Consider the following 19,294-nt stretch of genomic DNA (forward strand, 5'->3'; position numbering starts at 1 on the left):
CGCTAATAATTAAGAATATTTGAGTGAAGGAGGAACCAAATTAAATTGATTTTCTGAAAAAACAACATGCCTTTTATTAAAAATAATAAGCTGGCATGGTGCGATGGCCACAGTGTTGAACTAGGGTCTAAGAAACCCTGTTTCAAATTCCCACTCTGCCATGGAAGAGGGGAGAATTATATTGTAAGATGTTTTGGGTCCGTCGAGGGGTTTTATTTTTGGACACGTTCATTATATCCTGATGTACAATAGTGGCTAACTATGTCCTCATAATAAGCATCTGTGTAATGCTGTCACACTGTTCAGAGTCCTTCATACGCATACTATCTGGGGTAGTCTTTACAACAGCTGTGCAAAGTGGGCCAGTATTACTATTTCTCTTTTCTCTCCCCCCCCTCCCCAGCGTTGTAGTTAAGGATGCAAGCCAGTGGCATGGCTCAGGTTGTCTACTGAATTTGTGGCAGAAGTAGGATTTGGATGGGGAACCTTCTGGATCACAGCTAACTCTTGAGTTCCTTTGAGGAAGGATAAGCTAAAGCTATACTTGAAACGCCAACGAAAGGAGAGTTGGTAGCGAGGGATTAGTAGTGGAGAAAGCTGCGTCCACATGACCTTCAATCCGAGAACCAGCATGGTTGGTGTTGGATCAGGGAGAGTTGGGGTCAGATGCCTGCTCTGCTCTGAAGCCTTCTGAGTGACCTTTGACCACTGGGGAAGGGCTATGGCTCAATGGAAGAGTTTCTGCTTGGCATGCAGAAGGCCCCAGGTTCAATCCCCAGCATGTTCAGTTAAAGGACTGGGCAGTAAGGGACGTGAAAGTCCTCTGCCTGAGACCCTGGAGAGCTGCTCTCAGTCTGAGTAGACAACACCGACCTTCTTATCTAGTACATATGACCAGTTGCACACTTTCAGCCTGACCTAACTTCCAGCCCTGTTGCAAGGATAAAACAGGGAAGCAAAAACCCGAGATCAGCCAACAAGTTTGGTCTATAATACAGAAGAATTGTGAGCCAGTGTGGTGTAGTGGACAGAGCGTTGGACTAAGATCGGAGAGAGCCTGGTTCAAATCCCCACTGTGCCACGGAAGTTTGTCGGGTGACATTGGGCCAGTCACGCCCTCTCTGCTTAACCTACCTCACTGGGTTGTTGTGAGGATAATAAAATGGAAACGCTACTTTGTTGTAAGCCATTTTGGGTTCCTTAAGGGGAGAAAAATAGAAGTATAAATGAAGTAAATAAATAAATGAATGAAGTAAATAAATAAATAAATGAAGTAAATAAATAAAATACAAAGTGAAAGAAATCCCCCTCCCTCGAATTTCTCTTTACCAGATATAGCATTTGCTTGCCTTTTCCGCAGGGAGAGGACCATGTCACAAAGTTTTGAATCAAATGGTGAGAACATAATAAGTGAGACCATAATAAGGTAATTGCTTGCCGAATGTTGGTTGTAGCAGACAGAGGATCTCACTAGCGGGCTCAGCTCTTTGCCTACAGAAGGAAACAGGACAAGGGGCAAAGCCACTATTCAGCCCTGCTGGGAGCTGCCTCACAGCACTGGTTGAAGATGGAGACAAGAGACCAGGCTGGCCCTGAAGTGGGAGAAGGCCCTCGCGCCACCAAAGCTGGGAGCAATGAACGATCCTGGGAGAAAACTCTTGAGAGTGCCCTGGGCAAGGAAACCCCTGGCTCCGATGCGTGGCACTGGCAATTTAGACATTTCCGCTGCCAAGAGACTGAGGGGCCCCGAGAAGTTTGCAGCCGACTCCACAAGCTTTGCCGTGGGTGGCTGAAGCCTGAGCAGCATTCCAAGAATGAGATCCTGGACCTGGTGATCCTGGAGCAGTTCCTGGCTGTCCTTCCCCCAGAGATGGCGAGGTGGGTCCAAGAATGTGGCCCAGAGACCACTTCCCAGGCGGTGGCCCTGGCAGAAGGTTTCCTCCTGAGTCACCGCGAGGATTGGAGGCGGGAAGAGCAGGTGAGGCTGTTCCCTCCTGGTAATTCAACGGTGCTATTATAGTGTGTGAGGACATCATGGGCAGGGGGACACTGATCAGGTTTTATTTGAATAATATTTGAGGCCAGGAGTGCCTTAGAATCACAGAATCATAGGGTTGGGAGGGATCTCCAGGGTCATCTAGACCAACCCCCTGCACAATGCAGGAAATTCACAACTACCTCCCCCACACACACCTCCAGTGACCCCTACTCCTTGCCCAGAAGGTGGCAAGACACTAGCAGTTTCCTTAGCTAAACTGGCCTGGGAAAATTGCTTCCTGACCCCAAAGTGCAATCAGCATTAAGAAGGGGCCACAACAACTAGGCACTGATGTAACTCTTCTTGCCCTCCCTCTCATGATCTGCCTACGTTCACAGAAACAGCATTGCTGTCAGAGACCACCAGAATTTTTCAGGGTAACAGTTTTTGTGATTCACTTTGTCAGATATAAATAGGGATGAAGATCCACCAACTCTTTTATCCAGGCCAGAACCCACCCACCCCTATCTTCTGCCTGGGATATAGGGATTGATGGACATATTCCTATTTGTATCTGACGAAGTGACCTTTGGTTCTCAAAAGCTTTTACCCTTAATAATGTTGGTGGTCTTTAAGGCACTATTTGACTCAAATTTTATTCTACTACTACAGACTAACGTGGCTTCTCACCTGGAACAGGTTTTGTTTGGAAATTGTTCAAGAAATGGATGGCCCACAGTCTTGTAATGGGCTAAGAAAAAAACAGACTGGCATGGACTGTTCAGACATGTGGGAAAAGGAGGTGGTACAGTTCAGAGGGGGGCAGAATGGGTTGCCCCAGTTCACAGAATCACAGAGTTGGAAGGGGCCATACAGACCTTCTAGTCCAACCCCCTGCCCAATGCAGGAGGAGCCTAAAGCATCTCTGGCAAATATTCATCCAGCCTCTTCTTGAAAATTTGCCAGTGAAGGGGAGCTCACCACCTCCCTAGGCAGCTGATTCCACCTTTGAACTACTCTGATCGTGAAAAAGTTTTTCCTAGTATCCAGCCGGTACCTTTTTGCATGTAATTTAAGCCCATTGCTTCGAGTCCTACCCTCTGCTGCCAACTGGAACAGCTCCTTGCCCTCCTCCAAATGACAGCCCTTCAAATATTTAAAGAGAGCAATCATGTCCCCCCTCAATCTCCTCTTTTCCAAACTAAACATTCCCAAGGCCCTCAGCCTTTCCTCGTAGGGCTCAGTCTCCAGACCCCTGATCATCCTCGTCGCTCTCTTCTACACCCTCTCGATTTTGTCCACATCCTTTTTGAAGCGAGGTCTCCAGAACTGCACACAGTACTCCAGGTGTGACTGGACCAAGTCAATATAGAGAGGGGCTATGACCTCCTGCGATTTCGATGCAATGGCCCTTTTGATACAACCCAAGACTGAGTTTGCCTTTTTTGCCACCGCATCACACTGACGGCTCATATTTAGTTTACAGTCCACTCTTACTCCAAGATCTCTTGCATACACTACTACCCAGAAGTGTATCCCCCCATCCTGTATTTGTGATCCACATTTTTGTGGCCCAGATGCGATACTGTGCACTTGTCTATGTTGAATTGCCTCGGTTTCTGATGCTGAGTGTGCCCTCATGGGAGAAAAAAATTGCAAAAAATTACATTGGGGGAAAAGTTCACCCCCCACCTCTAATTGTGTAAAGTGCTTTAAAATTATTTTATTTATTAAAACATTTTTGCCCCACCTTTCCTTGTGGTTCAGTCCATTCTTCCACCTGGTTTTGTATTTACAGGGAGATTTTTTTAAACGGGAGCACTTCAAAAGGTGATCCCAACCCACAGGTGCCCCTGAAGTCATACAGTCTATCCTTCTACCTACCATGTGTGAATCAGGCATTCGTTTTCCTGTTTCTTGCCTATAGACATTTAAACGGGGAACAGAACCAATTAATTTCTTAACCAGTCAACATTCATAACTGCCAAAGGAGACCAGGCCATTTCCATATGGGTTATTTGCCCTGGCCATTTCCATATGGGTCACTTTGCTGTTGGGAAGGCCCCCCCCCCAATATCCTTTACTTGCAATTTTGTAGGTACAACTAGATGCAATGCATATATAATGCATATACAGAAAATTACTTTGCATTAAAAACAAACTCATTGCAAACAAAAAAACAGCAGGGAGAAAGGTTCTGTGCCCTCTCACCATGTTATTAGTTTCCCATTTAATGGGAGTTTTTAACTTAGGGAGTGGGTTCGAGTTTCAGGTGAGTAGCTGTGTTGGTCAGCAGTACAAGAGCAAGATTTGAACCCAGAGGCACCTTAAAGACCAACCAGATTTTCAAGATACAAATTTTCAAGAGTCAAAATGTCTGGCTAAGGGAGCTTTGAGTCTTGAAAGCTTATATACTTGAAATCTGGTTGGTCTCTGAATTGCTATCGGACTTGAATTTTTGGGGTTTTGGTGAGTGGCCCTGCCCCCTGCACTTTGGTCCCACTTACAAATGTGGTCACAGCAGTGATAAGCACATAGTCCCAGCTTGCTTAGTTGTGATCATGTGTGTGGCCAGAGTCCTTAGTCTCATTTCCTCGTCTGACCGCTGTCCTTGAACGTGCATAAGCCATGCCTACAGAGCACATGATGGAGACCACTCCTCAGCTACAGCATCATTGTTACAAACCAACAGTGGTTCAAGATTTGGCTTTTGTATCTTTTTTTGGTTTATTCATTGTTATACTTGTTAATTATGCTGTTGTGTTCCCTGTTTAAACCTGCAGCGCAGGGGTGTCCCCAACTTTGTTGAATATGTGGACAGTTCTGGAATTTTGAGAACAGGTAGTGAGGTAGCCTCAATAAAATGGCTGCCTTCAAGCCTGGGCAGGGGGGAAACAGGACACACCTGTCAAAAAATATTGGGAGGTTCCACAAAATGTTAGTATATTCCAAGCCAGGTGTCCTGCTACAGTGAGCTGTTTCCAAGTGTGTGGCCCCTGCAGAACCAAAATTGATGTCTCCTGGCTTCTTCTGAAGTACCTCTCGCTCCAAATTAGTCACAGAAAGCCAGGATTTGGCTCTTTGGTTGTTGGGAAAAGATGTTTTGGGGAAGAAGCAAATAGGTGCCAAGAAATAGATTGATGGACACCATTGCATCCACATGGCCACTGCATTAGTACTCACTGCTGCAGTACCATCAAACCGTGGTTAAAATACAACCAGTGCAACCAACACTACCAGTGGTGTTCCAAATGTCCTCAATGCTTTAGGCCTTTCCCCTGTCTTGTTCTTTTTTGAATCCTTCTCCCTTGTGGGGATTCTTGTCCCTCTTTCAGGTAGAACAGATATCAGAAGAGGAAGAGGAAGTTCCGTTGCACCACAGAGAGAGTCTGCTGGAAGGAGATGAAGATGCCAACATACTGGGTAGGCCTCAACAGGGCCTGGTCTATGTAGGAGTCCAGGAACCTGCCTTGTAGTGGTCCATAGAGCTCAGCATTGCCTCCTCAAACTGGCAGGGATTCTCTCAGGTTCTGGGCAGAGAAAAGTCTTTCCCATCATCTGAGACCTTTCACTGTAAAATGAACCCAGGACCTCTGGCATGGCTCTGCCATGGAGTCACCACTTCTTTCCTGAGGGATCTGCCTCTCATGAGCATTCCAGAAAACTGTGCCTGACTTTTATATATGTAATCCTGAGCCTCTATGGTGGAGGCATTCATTTTCAGCTGAAAAAATGTATTGAATTTCAGCACCGTAACAGTCATCTATTGCTTGGTCTATCCGTGGAGCAGGATATGTGCAGAACTCTGATATGGCAAAATAGACCGTATGGACTTGCAGCTGTGGGGGGGGGGGAGGTGGGGGTGTTTTTAATGCTGTCCGATATAAAACAAAAACTTCCCGCAAATAAAAACAAATCAGGGAGAAAGGTTCAAGCCCAGTTCTTTGCATGTTTAGGAGAGTTAGAAAAAACATCCTTTCTCACCTTCAATCTGAAGTGGTGAGTACCAACTCAGCTTTCGGCCCCCTCATTCTGCTGAATGCATAGAACAAGCCTGTGCCTGGAACCATGGCTACATCTTGTGGCAGGGACTTCCATAGACTTAGTACATGTTGTGTGAAGATGGAAGAAGTCATTTCTTCCATCTCATTTGAATTTGTTGCCGGTTTCATTCTACAGAGGGCAATTGAAATACAAATTGTCAGGGCTTTTTTCTGGGGAAAAAAGGTAGTGGAACTCAGTGGGTTGCCCTCGGAGAAAATGGTCACATGGCTGGTGGCCCCACCCCCTGATCTCCAGACAGAGGGGAGTTTAGATTGCCCTCCAGCTGCTCAGGGGAGGGCAATCTAAACTCCCCTCTGTCTGGAGATCAGGGGGCGGGGCCACCAGCCATGTGACCATTTTCAAGAGGTTCCGGAACTTCGTTCCACCACATTCCTGCTGAAAAAAAGCCCTGCAAATTGTTCATTTTAAAAACGTAAAATGCATGTAAACATGGCGAGGGGGAACCCACTTTCCTCCAACTTTTCTGTTTTTCTCAGGTGGCAGATTGACGCCAGAAATATGTAGAAGGCCAACTCTTTGGGGGGCAGAGATGGAAACGACCACTGCACAGCTGGCGCAGGTAGGGAAGTAACTGGCTGTTCTTCAACATGTTATTTTCCCAGCTATTTTATCTTGATTTAGTTTACTTTTATGTGATGTACATAATTATTTTGGGTTCTGGAACTTTCTTCTGTTGCCTTCTTCCATTGTTGCCAAAAGAAATGAAGTTTTTTTTTTTCTTTTGTTCATTGCAAGGGGGGTGGGTAAAGTTACAATAAACCAGTGTTTTATCTTTAAATCTAATAGCCCTGGGCTGGTTTCCCAACAGATCAAAATCAGTTCTGGCTACAATTTGAGCTACTGCAATCCCCAGGTTTCCCCCTTTAATAGAGGCAAATGGGGAGTTTTTCATGGAATGGAACTATATTTATTTATTTACTTCATTTATACACCACTTTTCTCCCCAATGAGGACCCAAAGTAGCTTATATCATTCTCCTCTATTTTATCTTCACAACAACCCTGTGAGGTAGGTTAGGCTGAGTGTGTGTGACTGGCCCAAGGTCACCCAGTGAGCTTCCACGGCAGAATGAGGATTTTGAACTCCCTAGATCCTAGTCTGACTTTCTAACCGCTACGCTGTGCTGGCTGTCAGGAGAAAGGTCTCAATATAGCCAAAAGCACAAATATGGTAATCTTAAAATAATTTTGGCTACCTCTTACCTTACTATCATAGTGTGGAAGATCCTAGAGCTAGACAGAGAACACTTCCAACCAGTCTTTGTCTTTCCCTCTTCAGATTATAAAATGTATTGCTTCATTCTTCCTCTAAAGAAGGGGAGCGTACATGGTTCTCTCCACTGCCATTTAATCTTTTTCAACAACCCTATGATATAATTTCCAGTGGGTAGCCGTGTTGGTATGCAGTCAAAGAGTAAGATCCAGGTCCAATAGCACCTTAAAGATCAACTAGATTTCCAAGGTATGAGCGTTCAAGAGTCAAAGCGCCCTTCGTCAGATACCTGTGAGGTAGGTCAGTCTGTGAGAGAACAACTGGACCAAGGTCACTGAGTGAGATTCATATGCTGAACAGAAATTGTGCCTGGGTCCCACCAGGCCGAGCCTATCCCTCTAACTACTACTCCACTACATGGGCTCTCATCCGGTGAATTTACACACAACAAGGCAGCTTTGAATGACGCTCATGAAGGGTGTCTCCAGCTTCCCTTTTGGGTTGCGTTTTGAAGTAGCAGAACTGTTATCTTACTTGTGAGGAGAAAATGCTTTGTTTCCTTTTAGGGGCTGGTGACCTTCGAGGAGGTGTCCGTGTGTTTCACTAAAGAGGAATGGGTGCTTTTGGATCCAGACCAAAGAGCCTTGCATAGACAAGTCATGGGAGAAAATTATGAAAATCTGACCTCTCTGGGTAAGGCATTCTCTGTGTCTAGAAATTGCCAATTATTTTCCAGCCTTAAAAAAAAAAAAACAGGATTTTTTTTGGAAATAGTTGCTGTGACTTTAAGAACATAAGAACAGCCATGCTGGATCAATAGTCCATCTAGTCACACATGATGCTTCCTTAGTATGAGCCAGACCCTTGGTCTATCCAAGATGCCATTACCGGCTCTGATTGACAGCAGCTGTCTCAGGTCATAACCTACTGGGGGCTGAACCTGGGACCTTCTGCATGCAAAGCAGATGCCCTTCCATCAAGCCATGCAACTGTGAGACAGGCCATTTATCTGCCAAGATCAATATGCATGTGATTCTGTGGCTCTCCAAGGTCTCTGGCTGAGGTCTTTCCCATCACCTAAGAGCCAAGCTACAAGTGATGCCTGACACAGGTTAGACACTTGTCAGCTTCCCTCAAGTTTTAATGGAAAATGTAGGCATCCTGGTCTTGCAGCTGTAATGGAGAGCCAAGCTGTAAAACCAGGATGCCTACATTTCCCATTAAAACTTGAGGGAAGCTGACAAGTGTCCAACCTGTGTAAGGCATCACTTGTAGCTTTGCTCTAATCCTTTTAACTGGAGATGCCAGGAATTGAACTTGGCATCTCCAAGTTGCCATCTCCACATCTTGTGACATTGAGTTCCACAAGTCAGTAGTCCATTGTGTAAAGTAATATTTCCTTTTGTCTATTCTGAACCTGTTGTCCATCAACTTCAGTGGGTGACCCCAAATCCTAGTGTTATGAAACAGAAAAGTTTCTGTTTTCATGTCACCCCCTCTGTCATCATTCTTCTAAACTAAAAAGCCCTCTTCAGCCTTTTTTTATAGAAAAAGTGCTCCAGCTCCAAAATATTTTTTGCTTTAATTCAGTTTTTAATTTCAGTGGATTTTTAAAAAATTAAAACTGTTGGCAGACCACGTTCTAGTGCTACACTGATGCCTCTAGATCCAGAGGTACCACCACACACAGTAAATATTAGGAGAACTTCAGGGTGGACTGTCAGGGGAGAGGATTCTACAGTTATGTTTGGGAATATTGTTTTGGTCTGATTTTAAAAAATCTTGTGAGTTTTCTATAATCATTTACAAGGTCAGAGCTAAAGTTGATGGCTTTTTAAAAAAGTTGTGTCTGGATTCAGCATGAAGAATGGCTATTAAAAATAAAGCAGAGCCTTTTTGGGTCCAGAGGTGGAGCAGGGAAAACAGGGAAATTACTCCCCTCCCCCAGCCCTGTTTTAGTGTGGAGAACATCTGGGAGAGGAGGCAGCAGCCCTTCCTCACCTCCCAGTGGCATTCAAATGCCAAATGCTTTATTTTTAAAAAGCCATCCAGCTGCAAGGAACCCAGGGCCAGCTCTTTTAAAAAAGTGACTGCCTAGTTTGTCCATGAGTGGTAGGAAGGCAGGGTGAGCTACCGAAAAAACATATCCTACAGAGAGACTGGTAGGTATTGGGAAGGGACAAAGAGCAGAGAAACATTAAAACTGTGTTTGTGTTATAAGCGGATTTGGGGAGCGGGTCTTTGAAAAGCAAGATAGTGAATCGAATAAGTCCACTTTGAATGAGAGCTTACAAAATGGACACCTCTCTTGTGTCCATACTGTGGTGAAAATGCCTCTATGGTACCAGGACAGGAGAGACCCCGCCTCAGCCCTGAAGGGTTCTGAGCGATCTTGGGCCAGCACTTTCTCACGGTCTTGGTTTAACCAGCCTCTGCTGTGACGATAAAATGGTGGGGGTGGGGGTGGAGAATCACATACAGCAACCTGAGATCTTTTGAGGAAGGGCAAGGAAGACCCCCACTAAATTTGTCTGGCAGACTGCTTGGTAGATGGTTGTGGTATGTGAATACCGTAAATGAATGAGTCACTCATGTACAACAATCTTCCAAGGAAGGTTGAGCTGAGGAGAGCTGACTGGCTCAGGGCCATGCCGTAAATGACCTGGCAAGTCAAGGATCCAAATCCAGACTTTCTTGATCCAAACTCTACACTGGCTGTTGATTAATATCAATTGCTTAATTCCATTTAATGTTTGTTTTTTTCATAGACAGATCAAAGAATTGGGGTTGTTCCTTGACTTGTGGCTTCTTTTTCTGCCTTGTGGGTGTGTATTTTTTAAAATCTCTTCTCTCTTTTTATTCCCATAGGATGGGAGAGCAAGGATGAGAGAAAGCCACAAAGAACGTGGAATAAATACTTTCCTTCTCAGGAGGATGATTTCCACATAATCTCTGTTGAAGAAAAAACAGATGAAGGAAACGAAACATGTTGGCGCCTGGAATGTGGGAACAGCTTTGCTGGTGAATCAAGCCATAAGGATCAGTGGAAGATGCTCATGGGGGAGAAAGAATTCGTATACTCAGAGTTTGGAAACAGCTTGTGTCTGGGAACGGGTCTGATGAGGCACCAAAGAATCCACACAAGGGAGAAACGGTTTAAATGCCTGGAATGCGGAAAGAGCTTTGGCCGGGGGGTCTCATTTGAAAAGACACCAAAGCATCCACGTGGCAGAGAAGCCATATAAATGCTTGGAGTGTGGAAAGGGCTTCAATCGTAGCACGAACCTTAATACGCATCGAAGAATCCACACAGGGGAGAAGCTGTTTGAATGCCTAGAATGTGGAAAGGGCTTCAGTCGGGGAGCTCATCTCAAAAGGCACCAAAGAATCCACATGGAGGAGAAGCCATATAAATGCCCGGAGTGTGGAAAGTGCTTTAATCAGCGCACAAACCTTAATATGCATCAAAAAATTCACGCAGGGGAGAGACGGTTTGAATGCCGAGAATGTGGAAAAAGCTTTGTTCAGGGGGCTCATCTTCAAGGACACCGAGCAACCCATATAGAAGAAAAGCGATACAAATGTTTAGAGTGTGGGAAGGCCTTCAGTCATAATGCTCATCTTCAAAGGCACCAAACAATCCATATGGAGGAAAAGCAACATAAATGCTTAGAATGTGGAAAAAGTTTCAATCAGCGCACAAATCTTCATACTCATCGAAGAATCCACACAGGAGAAAAACTGTTTGAATGCCTGGAATGTGGAAAGTTTCAAACAGGAGGTTTTTCTTAGGAGACATCAAAGAATCCACATGGAGGGGAAACCATATAAATGCTTGCAATGTGGCAAGAGCTTCAGTAACATGTCTGATCTTAAAAGGCACCACAGAATCCACACTGGAGGCAAGCCATTCCAATGCTTGGAGTGTGGAAAAAGCTTCAATCAGAGCACAAGCCTTAATACACATCAAAGGAGCCACACAGAGGAGAGGCCATATAAATTCTCCTACTGTAACAAATGCTATTTTGCTAAATCAAGCTTTAATAAACATCAAAGAATCCACACAGGGGAGAAGACTACTCAAAGTGTGGGAAATGCTTCGGTTGGGTTACCACCCTTGTTTTGCCTTGAAGAACGCATCCTACATCATTGAATTCCAGAAAGTGAGTCATGTTTCCCACAGTCACAACAACAGTCACAATGACGACAACAGCTTCGTTGAGAAATAACAGGGACATGGCAGTGGCTTATAAAATGACACATGGGATAGAAAAAAATGAATAGAGAGACCGCGTGTGATGTGTTTGGGGAGGTTGGTTAGTTTTAAAATGTGATTTTTATTATGTATGTTTTAAGTGCTAGCTATCTTGGTGGCCCTTGTGAGGGCAGAAAGGCAGGGTAGACATTTTGTAAAACAAAATAAAAATTTAAAAAATGTGCTCTCTGTTCCCTTATACTAGAATCTGGGTGGAAAAACTGAATGCAACTGATGAGTAAAATAGAAAAGAGTCCAGTAGCACCTTTAAGACTAACCAACTTTACTGTAGCATAAGCTTTTGAGAGTCACAGTTCTCTTCGTCAGATGCATGGAGGGTAAGAAGAAACTGGTCAGATATAAAGGTGGAGAGGCTTCTGATCCCATTATCAGAAGCCACTGATTGCATCTACTCCCCCCTCCCCTCTCCACCTATATATCTGACCAGTTTCTTCTTACCCTCCATGCATCTGACGAAGAGAACTGTGATTTTCAAAAGCTTATGCTACAGTAAAGTTGGTTAGTCTTAAAGGTGCTACTGGACTCTTTTCTATTTTGCTATGACAGACTAACATGGCGAACTCCTCTGTAACTGATGGGTAGATTCAGAACAGACAAAAAGAAGTACTTCTTTACTCAACTAATAATTACAATGTGGGATTCATGGGCATGGGGAACTTTAAAAGAAGATTAGACAAATTCATGGAGGACACGTTCATCAGTGGCTGGCTATTAGCCGCAGTAAGCTAAAGCAACCTGGATACACAGAGGCAGCAAAGCTCGGAATCCCAGTGCCAGGAAGTAGCATGGGCTTGGGCTCTGTGTGTCTGCCGTGCCTTGAAGGCAAATGTTGGCCAGTGTAGGAAACAGGGTGCTGGACTAGATGCTGTGATCCAGCAGGACACCTCTTGCGTTTAGTGCAGTCACAATCTGCCATTGCATGAGTAAAGTGTTGAAGGATCCTTCAGGGCCGTGACCCCTGCTTCCTTCTCATCCCCCTCCCCTTTGCAGCCAGCTGTCTAATTCATTACCTCCTCCTACGTATCCATACCTAGTAACTGACAAAGTATGATTTTGGCTCTCACGGTTTGCAATCGTGGTTCTTGTTGAACAGCCAACAATGGGTCGCTACCATAGCAGAAGTCACCCGTTGAACTTCCTGTGGGGGGGGGGAAGAGGGATACAGCACCAAGAAGCCAGAAGTTCCTTCAAAAGCCATTGGAACAGAGGCAATGAGTTCCACGGCACCGTAAAATGTACTGCGGACCAAGATTCCTCAAGAGGTAAGAGACTTTTTCCTCTGGAAAGTTCTACATAGGCAGGGCTTTTTTTCAGCTGGAACACGGTGGAACGGAGTTCTGGAACCTCTTGAAAATGGTCACATGGCTGGTGGCCCCGCCCCCTGATCTCGAGACAGAGGGGAGTTTAGATCACCCTCCGCGCCACTCAGCAGCGCACAGGGCCATCTAAACTCCCCTCTGTCTGGAGATCAGGGGGCGGGGCCACCAGCCATGTGACCATTTTCTCTGAGGGCAACCCACTGAGTTTCACCACCTCTTTTCCCAGAAAAAAAGCCCTGTACATACTACATAGGTCAAGCTCAGCGCATGAAAGCAGCTCATCCAATGCCCTGTTTTATAAAAGAGGAGACAACCAGTGAGATGCTCTTTTCTAGCTCCCGCCTGCATTATAAACCTTGACTTCCACTGCGTGTTTAGATATTTATTGTCAGCGGCTATATGCGTTTTATCCATTTTTTAAAAAAATTAGAAAAAGTTACGGACTCAAGAATGGCAGTTCTCCCCACATTTCCATGCCTGGAAGGCAAAGTATTTGTTCACTTTATTCATTTGACATGTTTCGGTTCTTGCTAAACAACCACAATTTAAGACATGGAAGAAATGGAGAAGGGTGGTGGTCTCTTTTTTAAAAAAAAATTCTGTTTAAGAAAGAAAAACTCCTTGCATGTAGAAACTTAGGAGAAAGGCTTATTCCTTAGTATGCTAGTCTTTTACTTGCTGGTCAGTTTCATTGTAATATTAAGAAACATTCACAACTATGACACTCACCTGCAGTCTGACATGGTGTAGTCTGCCCTACCACCCCAGGACTCTTTCAGTTGATCCTGCTTGAATCTGGCTGTAGTGACCCACTTCCACTCTCCGTGTCTCAACCGAGAGTCTGTAAGAACGTGGCAGAAGCTTTGCCTCTGCTCTTATTAAATACTTAGGGACAAGAGGGCATCCCCACAATGCAAGAACTGTGAGGATGTGAATGCTTTTCTATAGCACTTGGGTCTATTTGATGTGCTTCAAGGACATGATTTCAGTAATCATCGTGACAACCTTGAAAGGTAGATCTGCATTGTCATATCTGTGTTGCATGTGAAGGGAGCTGAAATCGAGAGAGAACAGCTGGTCAGAGATCACCTGTTGAGTTTCTGGGTCCCTGTGCCTGCTCCTAGCTACTGTCCCGCACCATCTCTTACCCAACTTTTTCAAAAGAGTAGTAGCATGTTAATTTTCTCTAGGGATTTCTATTAATGGCTTTCCCTGAAGAAGTAGGGGAGGGGGGCGGGTTGCTTGAAACATGTTGGCAAGCTAGAATTGCTTCTGTAAATCTGAATGTACTCACAGGAGCATATTGCTGTTTGTTAAATATTTAGGTATTCATGGAGAAACAGATAAATGCAAAATTTATAAAGGGCAGGATAGAGTTCTTGCCCTGCACTCATAAAGCCCCCAGTTTGATCCCCACCGACTGTAGTTAAAGGTTTACAGACCTTTCTTTGCTTGTGACCCTGGAGAGCCTCTGGCAGTCAGAGTAGGAATTACTGAGTGAAAGGACCTGACTTGGGATAAGGCAGAGCATCCGCTTGGCACGAAGAAGATCTCTGGTTCAAGTCTTGGCATTTCTAGTTAAAAAGATCAGATGGTCGGTGATGTGAAAGACCTCCGTCTGAGATCCTGGTAAGGCAGCATTAGCTACACTGGGGAAGTTATGCACTCCAGGTGGAAGTCCTTGCAACTGACGAAGTGCTGGATCCAGCCCTTTGCATTTATGATGTTAAATCAGGTGTGGTTTTTGTTTGCTTGGGGTTCTTTTTTTCTGCATGTGTGAGAATTGCAGGCCAGGAGGCTGAGGGGGGGCGGGAAACAGCTCTGGAATGATGCAGTCACACACAAGTATTTTCCAGTCATTCTGTGGGATTTTAAGATTGCTGCTTACTTCCTGTGCTGCATAGAAAAGGATCCAAAAATAGGTAGGTGTGTGCTTGGCGGGATCATGTCCCACATAGCCCGTACGAGGCCTATTCTGTCTATGTACCAGGTGAGAGAGCAGATGGTACATGAAGGGAGGGATAAAATTTTTCATTACCTACCCTGGATGTCGCACCTAATTTGGGATCAGGAAATGTTGCAGGGCCATGTGTGTGTTAAAGTTCCTCTTCCTTCTTTATCATGATTCTCATTCAAATCAGGCCCCTGCAGGAACTGCTGTGCCTCTGAACAGAAGGAGACATTGTTACATGTTCTTTGAACCTTTAACAAGGTGCCTTTGGTGCACACCTCCATTTCCCTCTTTGCAGGTGGGACTATGTGCAGATTGTTGGTCTGGCCACATGATTCACTCTTTAGGTGCAAGAAGGCTCAAGTCCACATTCTAGACTGGCCTATGTTTTGGATCTAGAGGAAGGGCTGAAATCTTTGGCAAGGGTCTGAGACTCTGGGGCAGAGGCCCAGCTTTGCCCGCGGAAGGGCCTACATTCAATTGACTGCTGTCTCCAGTGGGAAAGACAATCCTCTACCTGAGGCCTTGGAGAGCACATTAGACAAGACAGAGCTAGATGGGCCAGAGTTTTGACTTGGTAGAAGGCACCTTCATCCATTCCTGTTTTTCTGCAGAGGGTCAAATAAGGTGGTTATAGGACCCTCCCTCAGCTTTAAGAGCTTTCCTGACTGGCTCTTCCTCCGCCTCCAGAAGGCCCAAGAAAACCTCATGCTAGCTCAGTGAGACATCCAGGCCTCTGGGTTTCTCTTTCCCCTCTTGCTCTTTGCCCTGGGAAGTGAGTGCTCCTCTGTTCCTCCTGTGGTGTGAACGAGCAGGGTCTCCAGCCACCCTAAGTTAAAATAAATGCCCTGCAATTAGAAACCTAGTACGGTAGGCAAAGAGCAGATCGAGAACCTCTCATTGGTTTCTTCCTCCCTAGATTCTTAACCGTCTAAACTGGCATTCTCCGCCTGCAGTTTAAAGTGCAAAGGAGAGATGGTGCAGATGCAGCGTGAGATACTCATTTCCAAATAGTTTTTGTGTGTTGTATTTTATTTACTTCATTTTTATGCCCCCTCTTTTCTCCCCACTGGGGGCCAAAGCAGCTTACATCCTTCTCCTCTCCGCCATTTTATCCTCACTAGAATCCTATGTGGCAGATTAGGCTGAGAGTGTGCGCCCTCCCAACGAGCATCCATGACAGAGCAGGGATATGAACCTGCTTCTCCCAGATCCAAATCCAACATGAGTTTAGGATCAGAGGTAGTGTGTGCAGTGGTTAGAGCATCAGGCTAGAGCTGGGCTCAGAGCCCCATGAAGCTCGTGGACCGATCACACTCCCCTCTCAACCTAGCCTTACCTCACAGGGTAGTTGTTAGGCTAAAGTGGAGGAAGTGGCATGTATAAAAGGGAGTAGAAGACTGTCAGAGGTAGGGTTGCGAGCCTCCAGGTAGCGGCTGGAGATCTCCCAGAATTACAACGGATCTCCAGGTCACAGAGATCAGTTCACCTGGAGAAAATGGCTACTTTGGGGGGGGGGGGTGGACTCTATGGAATTATGCCATGCCAAGGTCTTTTCCTCCCCAAACCCTACTTTCTCCAGGTTTCACTCTCCAGATCTCCAGGAATTTCCCAACTTGGAGCTGGCAACCCTAGTCAGAGGACAGGAGAAGCCCTAATCATAAATAAGATAAGCTAGGGACAAAGAACCAAATGTAGCCTGATTACCAAAAGATACAGTCCAGCGTTTTAATTTCCCAGCTCCCCAGCCATGCAAACAGGAGCCAATCTCTTTCACTCGCCCTGCATTTCTAAAACTGCCCAGACTTGGCTCTTCTGCCCCCTTCCCAAAAACCTCCTCCCTTTCAAATGCCCCTTAAATTCGCCGGGTTTCTTTTCCAGGCGCCCCAAAGCGACTCCCTCATCTGTAGCCGCGCGTGGGAAATTCAAGCGCGACTTTCCCACGGCAGGAGGAGCAGGAAATATTCTCTCTCCCCCGCTTGGCCGCTGTTCGCCTGACTGGGGGTTAAGCTGAACGAGATCAGATGCCTAGAGCGGCGCTTGGGCAGGAAGAGGAGGGCCAGCCCCAAAGTCCCACGCCCCACCCTTTTTTCTTTGATCTCTCTATGATGCTCGAAAAGGATTGTCCCGACCCTGCAGCAACCGTAGAGAGTCTTAGGGTGAGTCCAGAGAGCATCAGGAGGATGTGGCTGTATGGGAAGAGGCAGAATCTCGGATAAGGTGGCCCTGGGAGGAGCAAAGGAAATTTTTTCAAAGGGACTTGTATTAAGAAGAGTCCTGTAGGATCAGATCAAAGGAACACCTAGTCCAATACACTGTTCCCAACCGTGGATAGCCAGAAGCATCCAGTAAGCCTTCAAGAGGGACACAAAAGGCCAAAGCCTCCCCCCTGTTGCCCCCCTCCAGCAACAGCTGGTCGTTAGAGGTATGCTACCTCTGAACGTGGAGGTTCCATTTAGCTATCAGGGCTGGTATCTTTTGATGGAGTTCTCCTTCCTGAACTTATCTCATCCCCCTTTTAAAAACTTTCTGAGCTAGTGGCAGAGAATTCCGTATGTTAGCGTCCCCGTCTAAGGATATTAGAAGTGCCCTGTTGGTTCCCACTGAGGGCCCAGCATCCCGTTTCCGACAGCAGCCAAACTGATGTTTCCAGGAAGCCCCCAACCAGGACACAAAGGAAACAGCTTTCCCCTTCTTGGCCCCACCAGCAATTGCATACGCAGAGGTATACTGCCTCTGAACTGGCAAGATCCAGTCTTAGCTCTTATGTCTAGAGACGTTGATCAGCAAAGGCAACATTAAATTAAATTAACTAATTCCTTGTGGGATGGAACATGAGAGATAGTTTTACAAAATGGTATTTGTGGTGATTGTTCTTGTAAGAGGATTGCTAGGTTGTGTGTTTTTATGCCTCTGACAGCGATTGGTTCTGCAGGAGGTGATAATGCCTATCTCCATGTTATGGAATGTCAGCCTTTCCTCCAGATTAAGCTGTTGCTGAAGGTATTATGGCAGTTGTCATTTTCTGGTCAGCTGGCAACTTGGGGTGCGGGGAAGGGAGCATAAGTTGTAGGAAATTAGGGATGGAAGAGCACTGGGGCTGAGTCTTGTAGTTCTCACCGTCAGGAAGACTGTGATTTGCTCAACAGTAACTGAATATTGCATGTTTCTCTAAGGTTGCCAACTTTTGAAGCAGCCCTCATCGCTGTGCCTTTTGCAGTATTTCCATCTTCAGCCATTCAAAGGAGATCATGTTTAGTTCCTTGCGTGAAAAAAAATCACTTTGCTAAAAGCATAGGAGCAGGGCAGGTTGCAGTTGTCTGGTCAGATGGCAACCGTGCCACTTCCACCAACATTCTCTCTGATACTTGATTCTCTCCTTCAGGCAGAAGCAAGACAATAACCAGAGCCTTCGCATTGGAGAGAAAGGCAGGGTATAAATGAAGCAAGTAAAAGTAAATAAATTCTAAGAACTGCTGTTGATATCGTAGCTTGCGAAGAGCCAGTTTAGTCCAGCCCTTGACATTGGTGAAGATGGCCACAGATCTCAGAAATGCAGCTCTCTGGGGTCTCCGAATGGATGGCACACTAGAGCCGGGAATGAAGATGGAGGAACAAGACCCCGTGGACTCAGAGTCCAGGAAGGATGTAGGAAAAGGCCCTCGGGTCATCCACACTGGGAGTATGAAGGAATCCTGGGAAGGGTTTCCACCTCAGCACGTTAAACAAGAACCGGAGGCAGGGCTGCATGAGCGATGGGAGGCCCAGTGGCAACAATTTTTGAAAACGGTTCAGTCTCCTCAGTCTGGACAAGGGGATGCTCAGCTGCCAGGCCTCGCACCAAGGGGCAATCCTGAAGGTGACGGAGCCTCTAAGATCAGGCCGCTGCCTTCTAATGAGAAGGTGACCCAGCTCTCATCTGAGGTCAGTGGAGAAACCCAACAGCCTGTCTTGGTCGAAGAGCAAGTAGACTGCAGGAAAGTGAAGGAAGAGATCCTGGCTGAGGGGGACGCCAGCTGGGATTCGGAGCGCCAGAGCTTCCGCCAGTTCTGTTACCAGGAAGCTGAGGGACCCCGGGAGGTTTGTGGAATGCTGCGGGAGCTTTGCCATCGGTGGCTGCAACCTGAAGGAAAGACAAAAGAGCAGATCCTGGAGTTGGTGATCCTGGAGCAGTTCCTGAGTGTCCTGCCTCTGGAGATGCGGAGCTGGGTCCAAGAAGGTCACCCCGAGACTTGTTTTCAGGCAGTGACCCTGGCCGAAGATTTCCTACTGAGGCAACAAAACCATGAGAGGCAGGAGCCACAGGTAAGAGTGTTCTGGCCACCGCTCAGAATTGGAAAGGTGATCTTAACAGTCTTAACAAGTTTGGCAGAGGACCAGAGAAATTCATGGACGAGGCATCTATTGATGGCTTTTAACCATGATAGCTCAGTGGATCCTCCATGTTCAGGGGCAATCTACCCCCGAATACCAGATGCTGGAGGCAACATCAG

General features: G+C 46.0%; 1 protein-coding gene across 1 annotated transcript; it reads left to right on the top strand.

The window, feature by feature from the left end:
* Positions 1-1,567: 1,567 nt before the first annotated feature.
* On the top strand, positions 1,568-11,408 carry LOC129327791 (zinc finger protein with KRAB and SCAN domains 7-like). The gene is made up of 7 exons (XM_054976545.1): positions 1,568-1,978; positions 5,314-5,401; positions 6,520-6,602; positions 7,822-7,948; positions 10,124-10,276; positions 10,488-10,884; positions 11,048-11,408. Exons 1-7 carry the CDS (start codon positions 1,568-1,570, stop codon positions 11,406-11,408), a joined length of 1,620 nt encoding a protein of 539 aa, XP_054832520.1.
* The last annotated feature ends 7,886 nt before the right edge of the window (positions 11,409-19,294 follow it).

Source organism: Eublepharis macularius, chromosome 4 (genome assembly GCF_028583425.1).
Source record: "Eublepharis macularius isolate TG4126 chromosome 4, MPM_Emac_v1.0, whole genome shotgun sequence".
Lineage (NCBI taxonomy): Eukaryota > Metazoa > Chordata > Lepidosauria > Squamata > Eublepharidae > Eublepharis > Eublepharis macularius.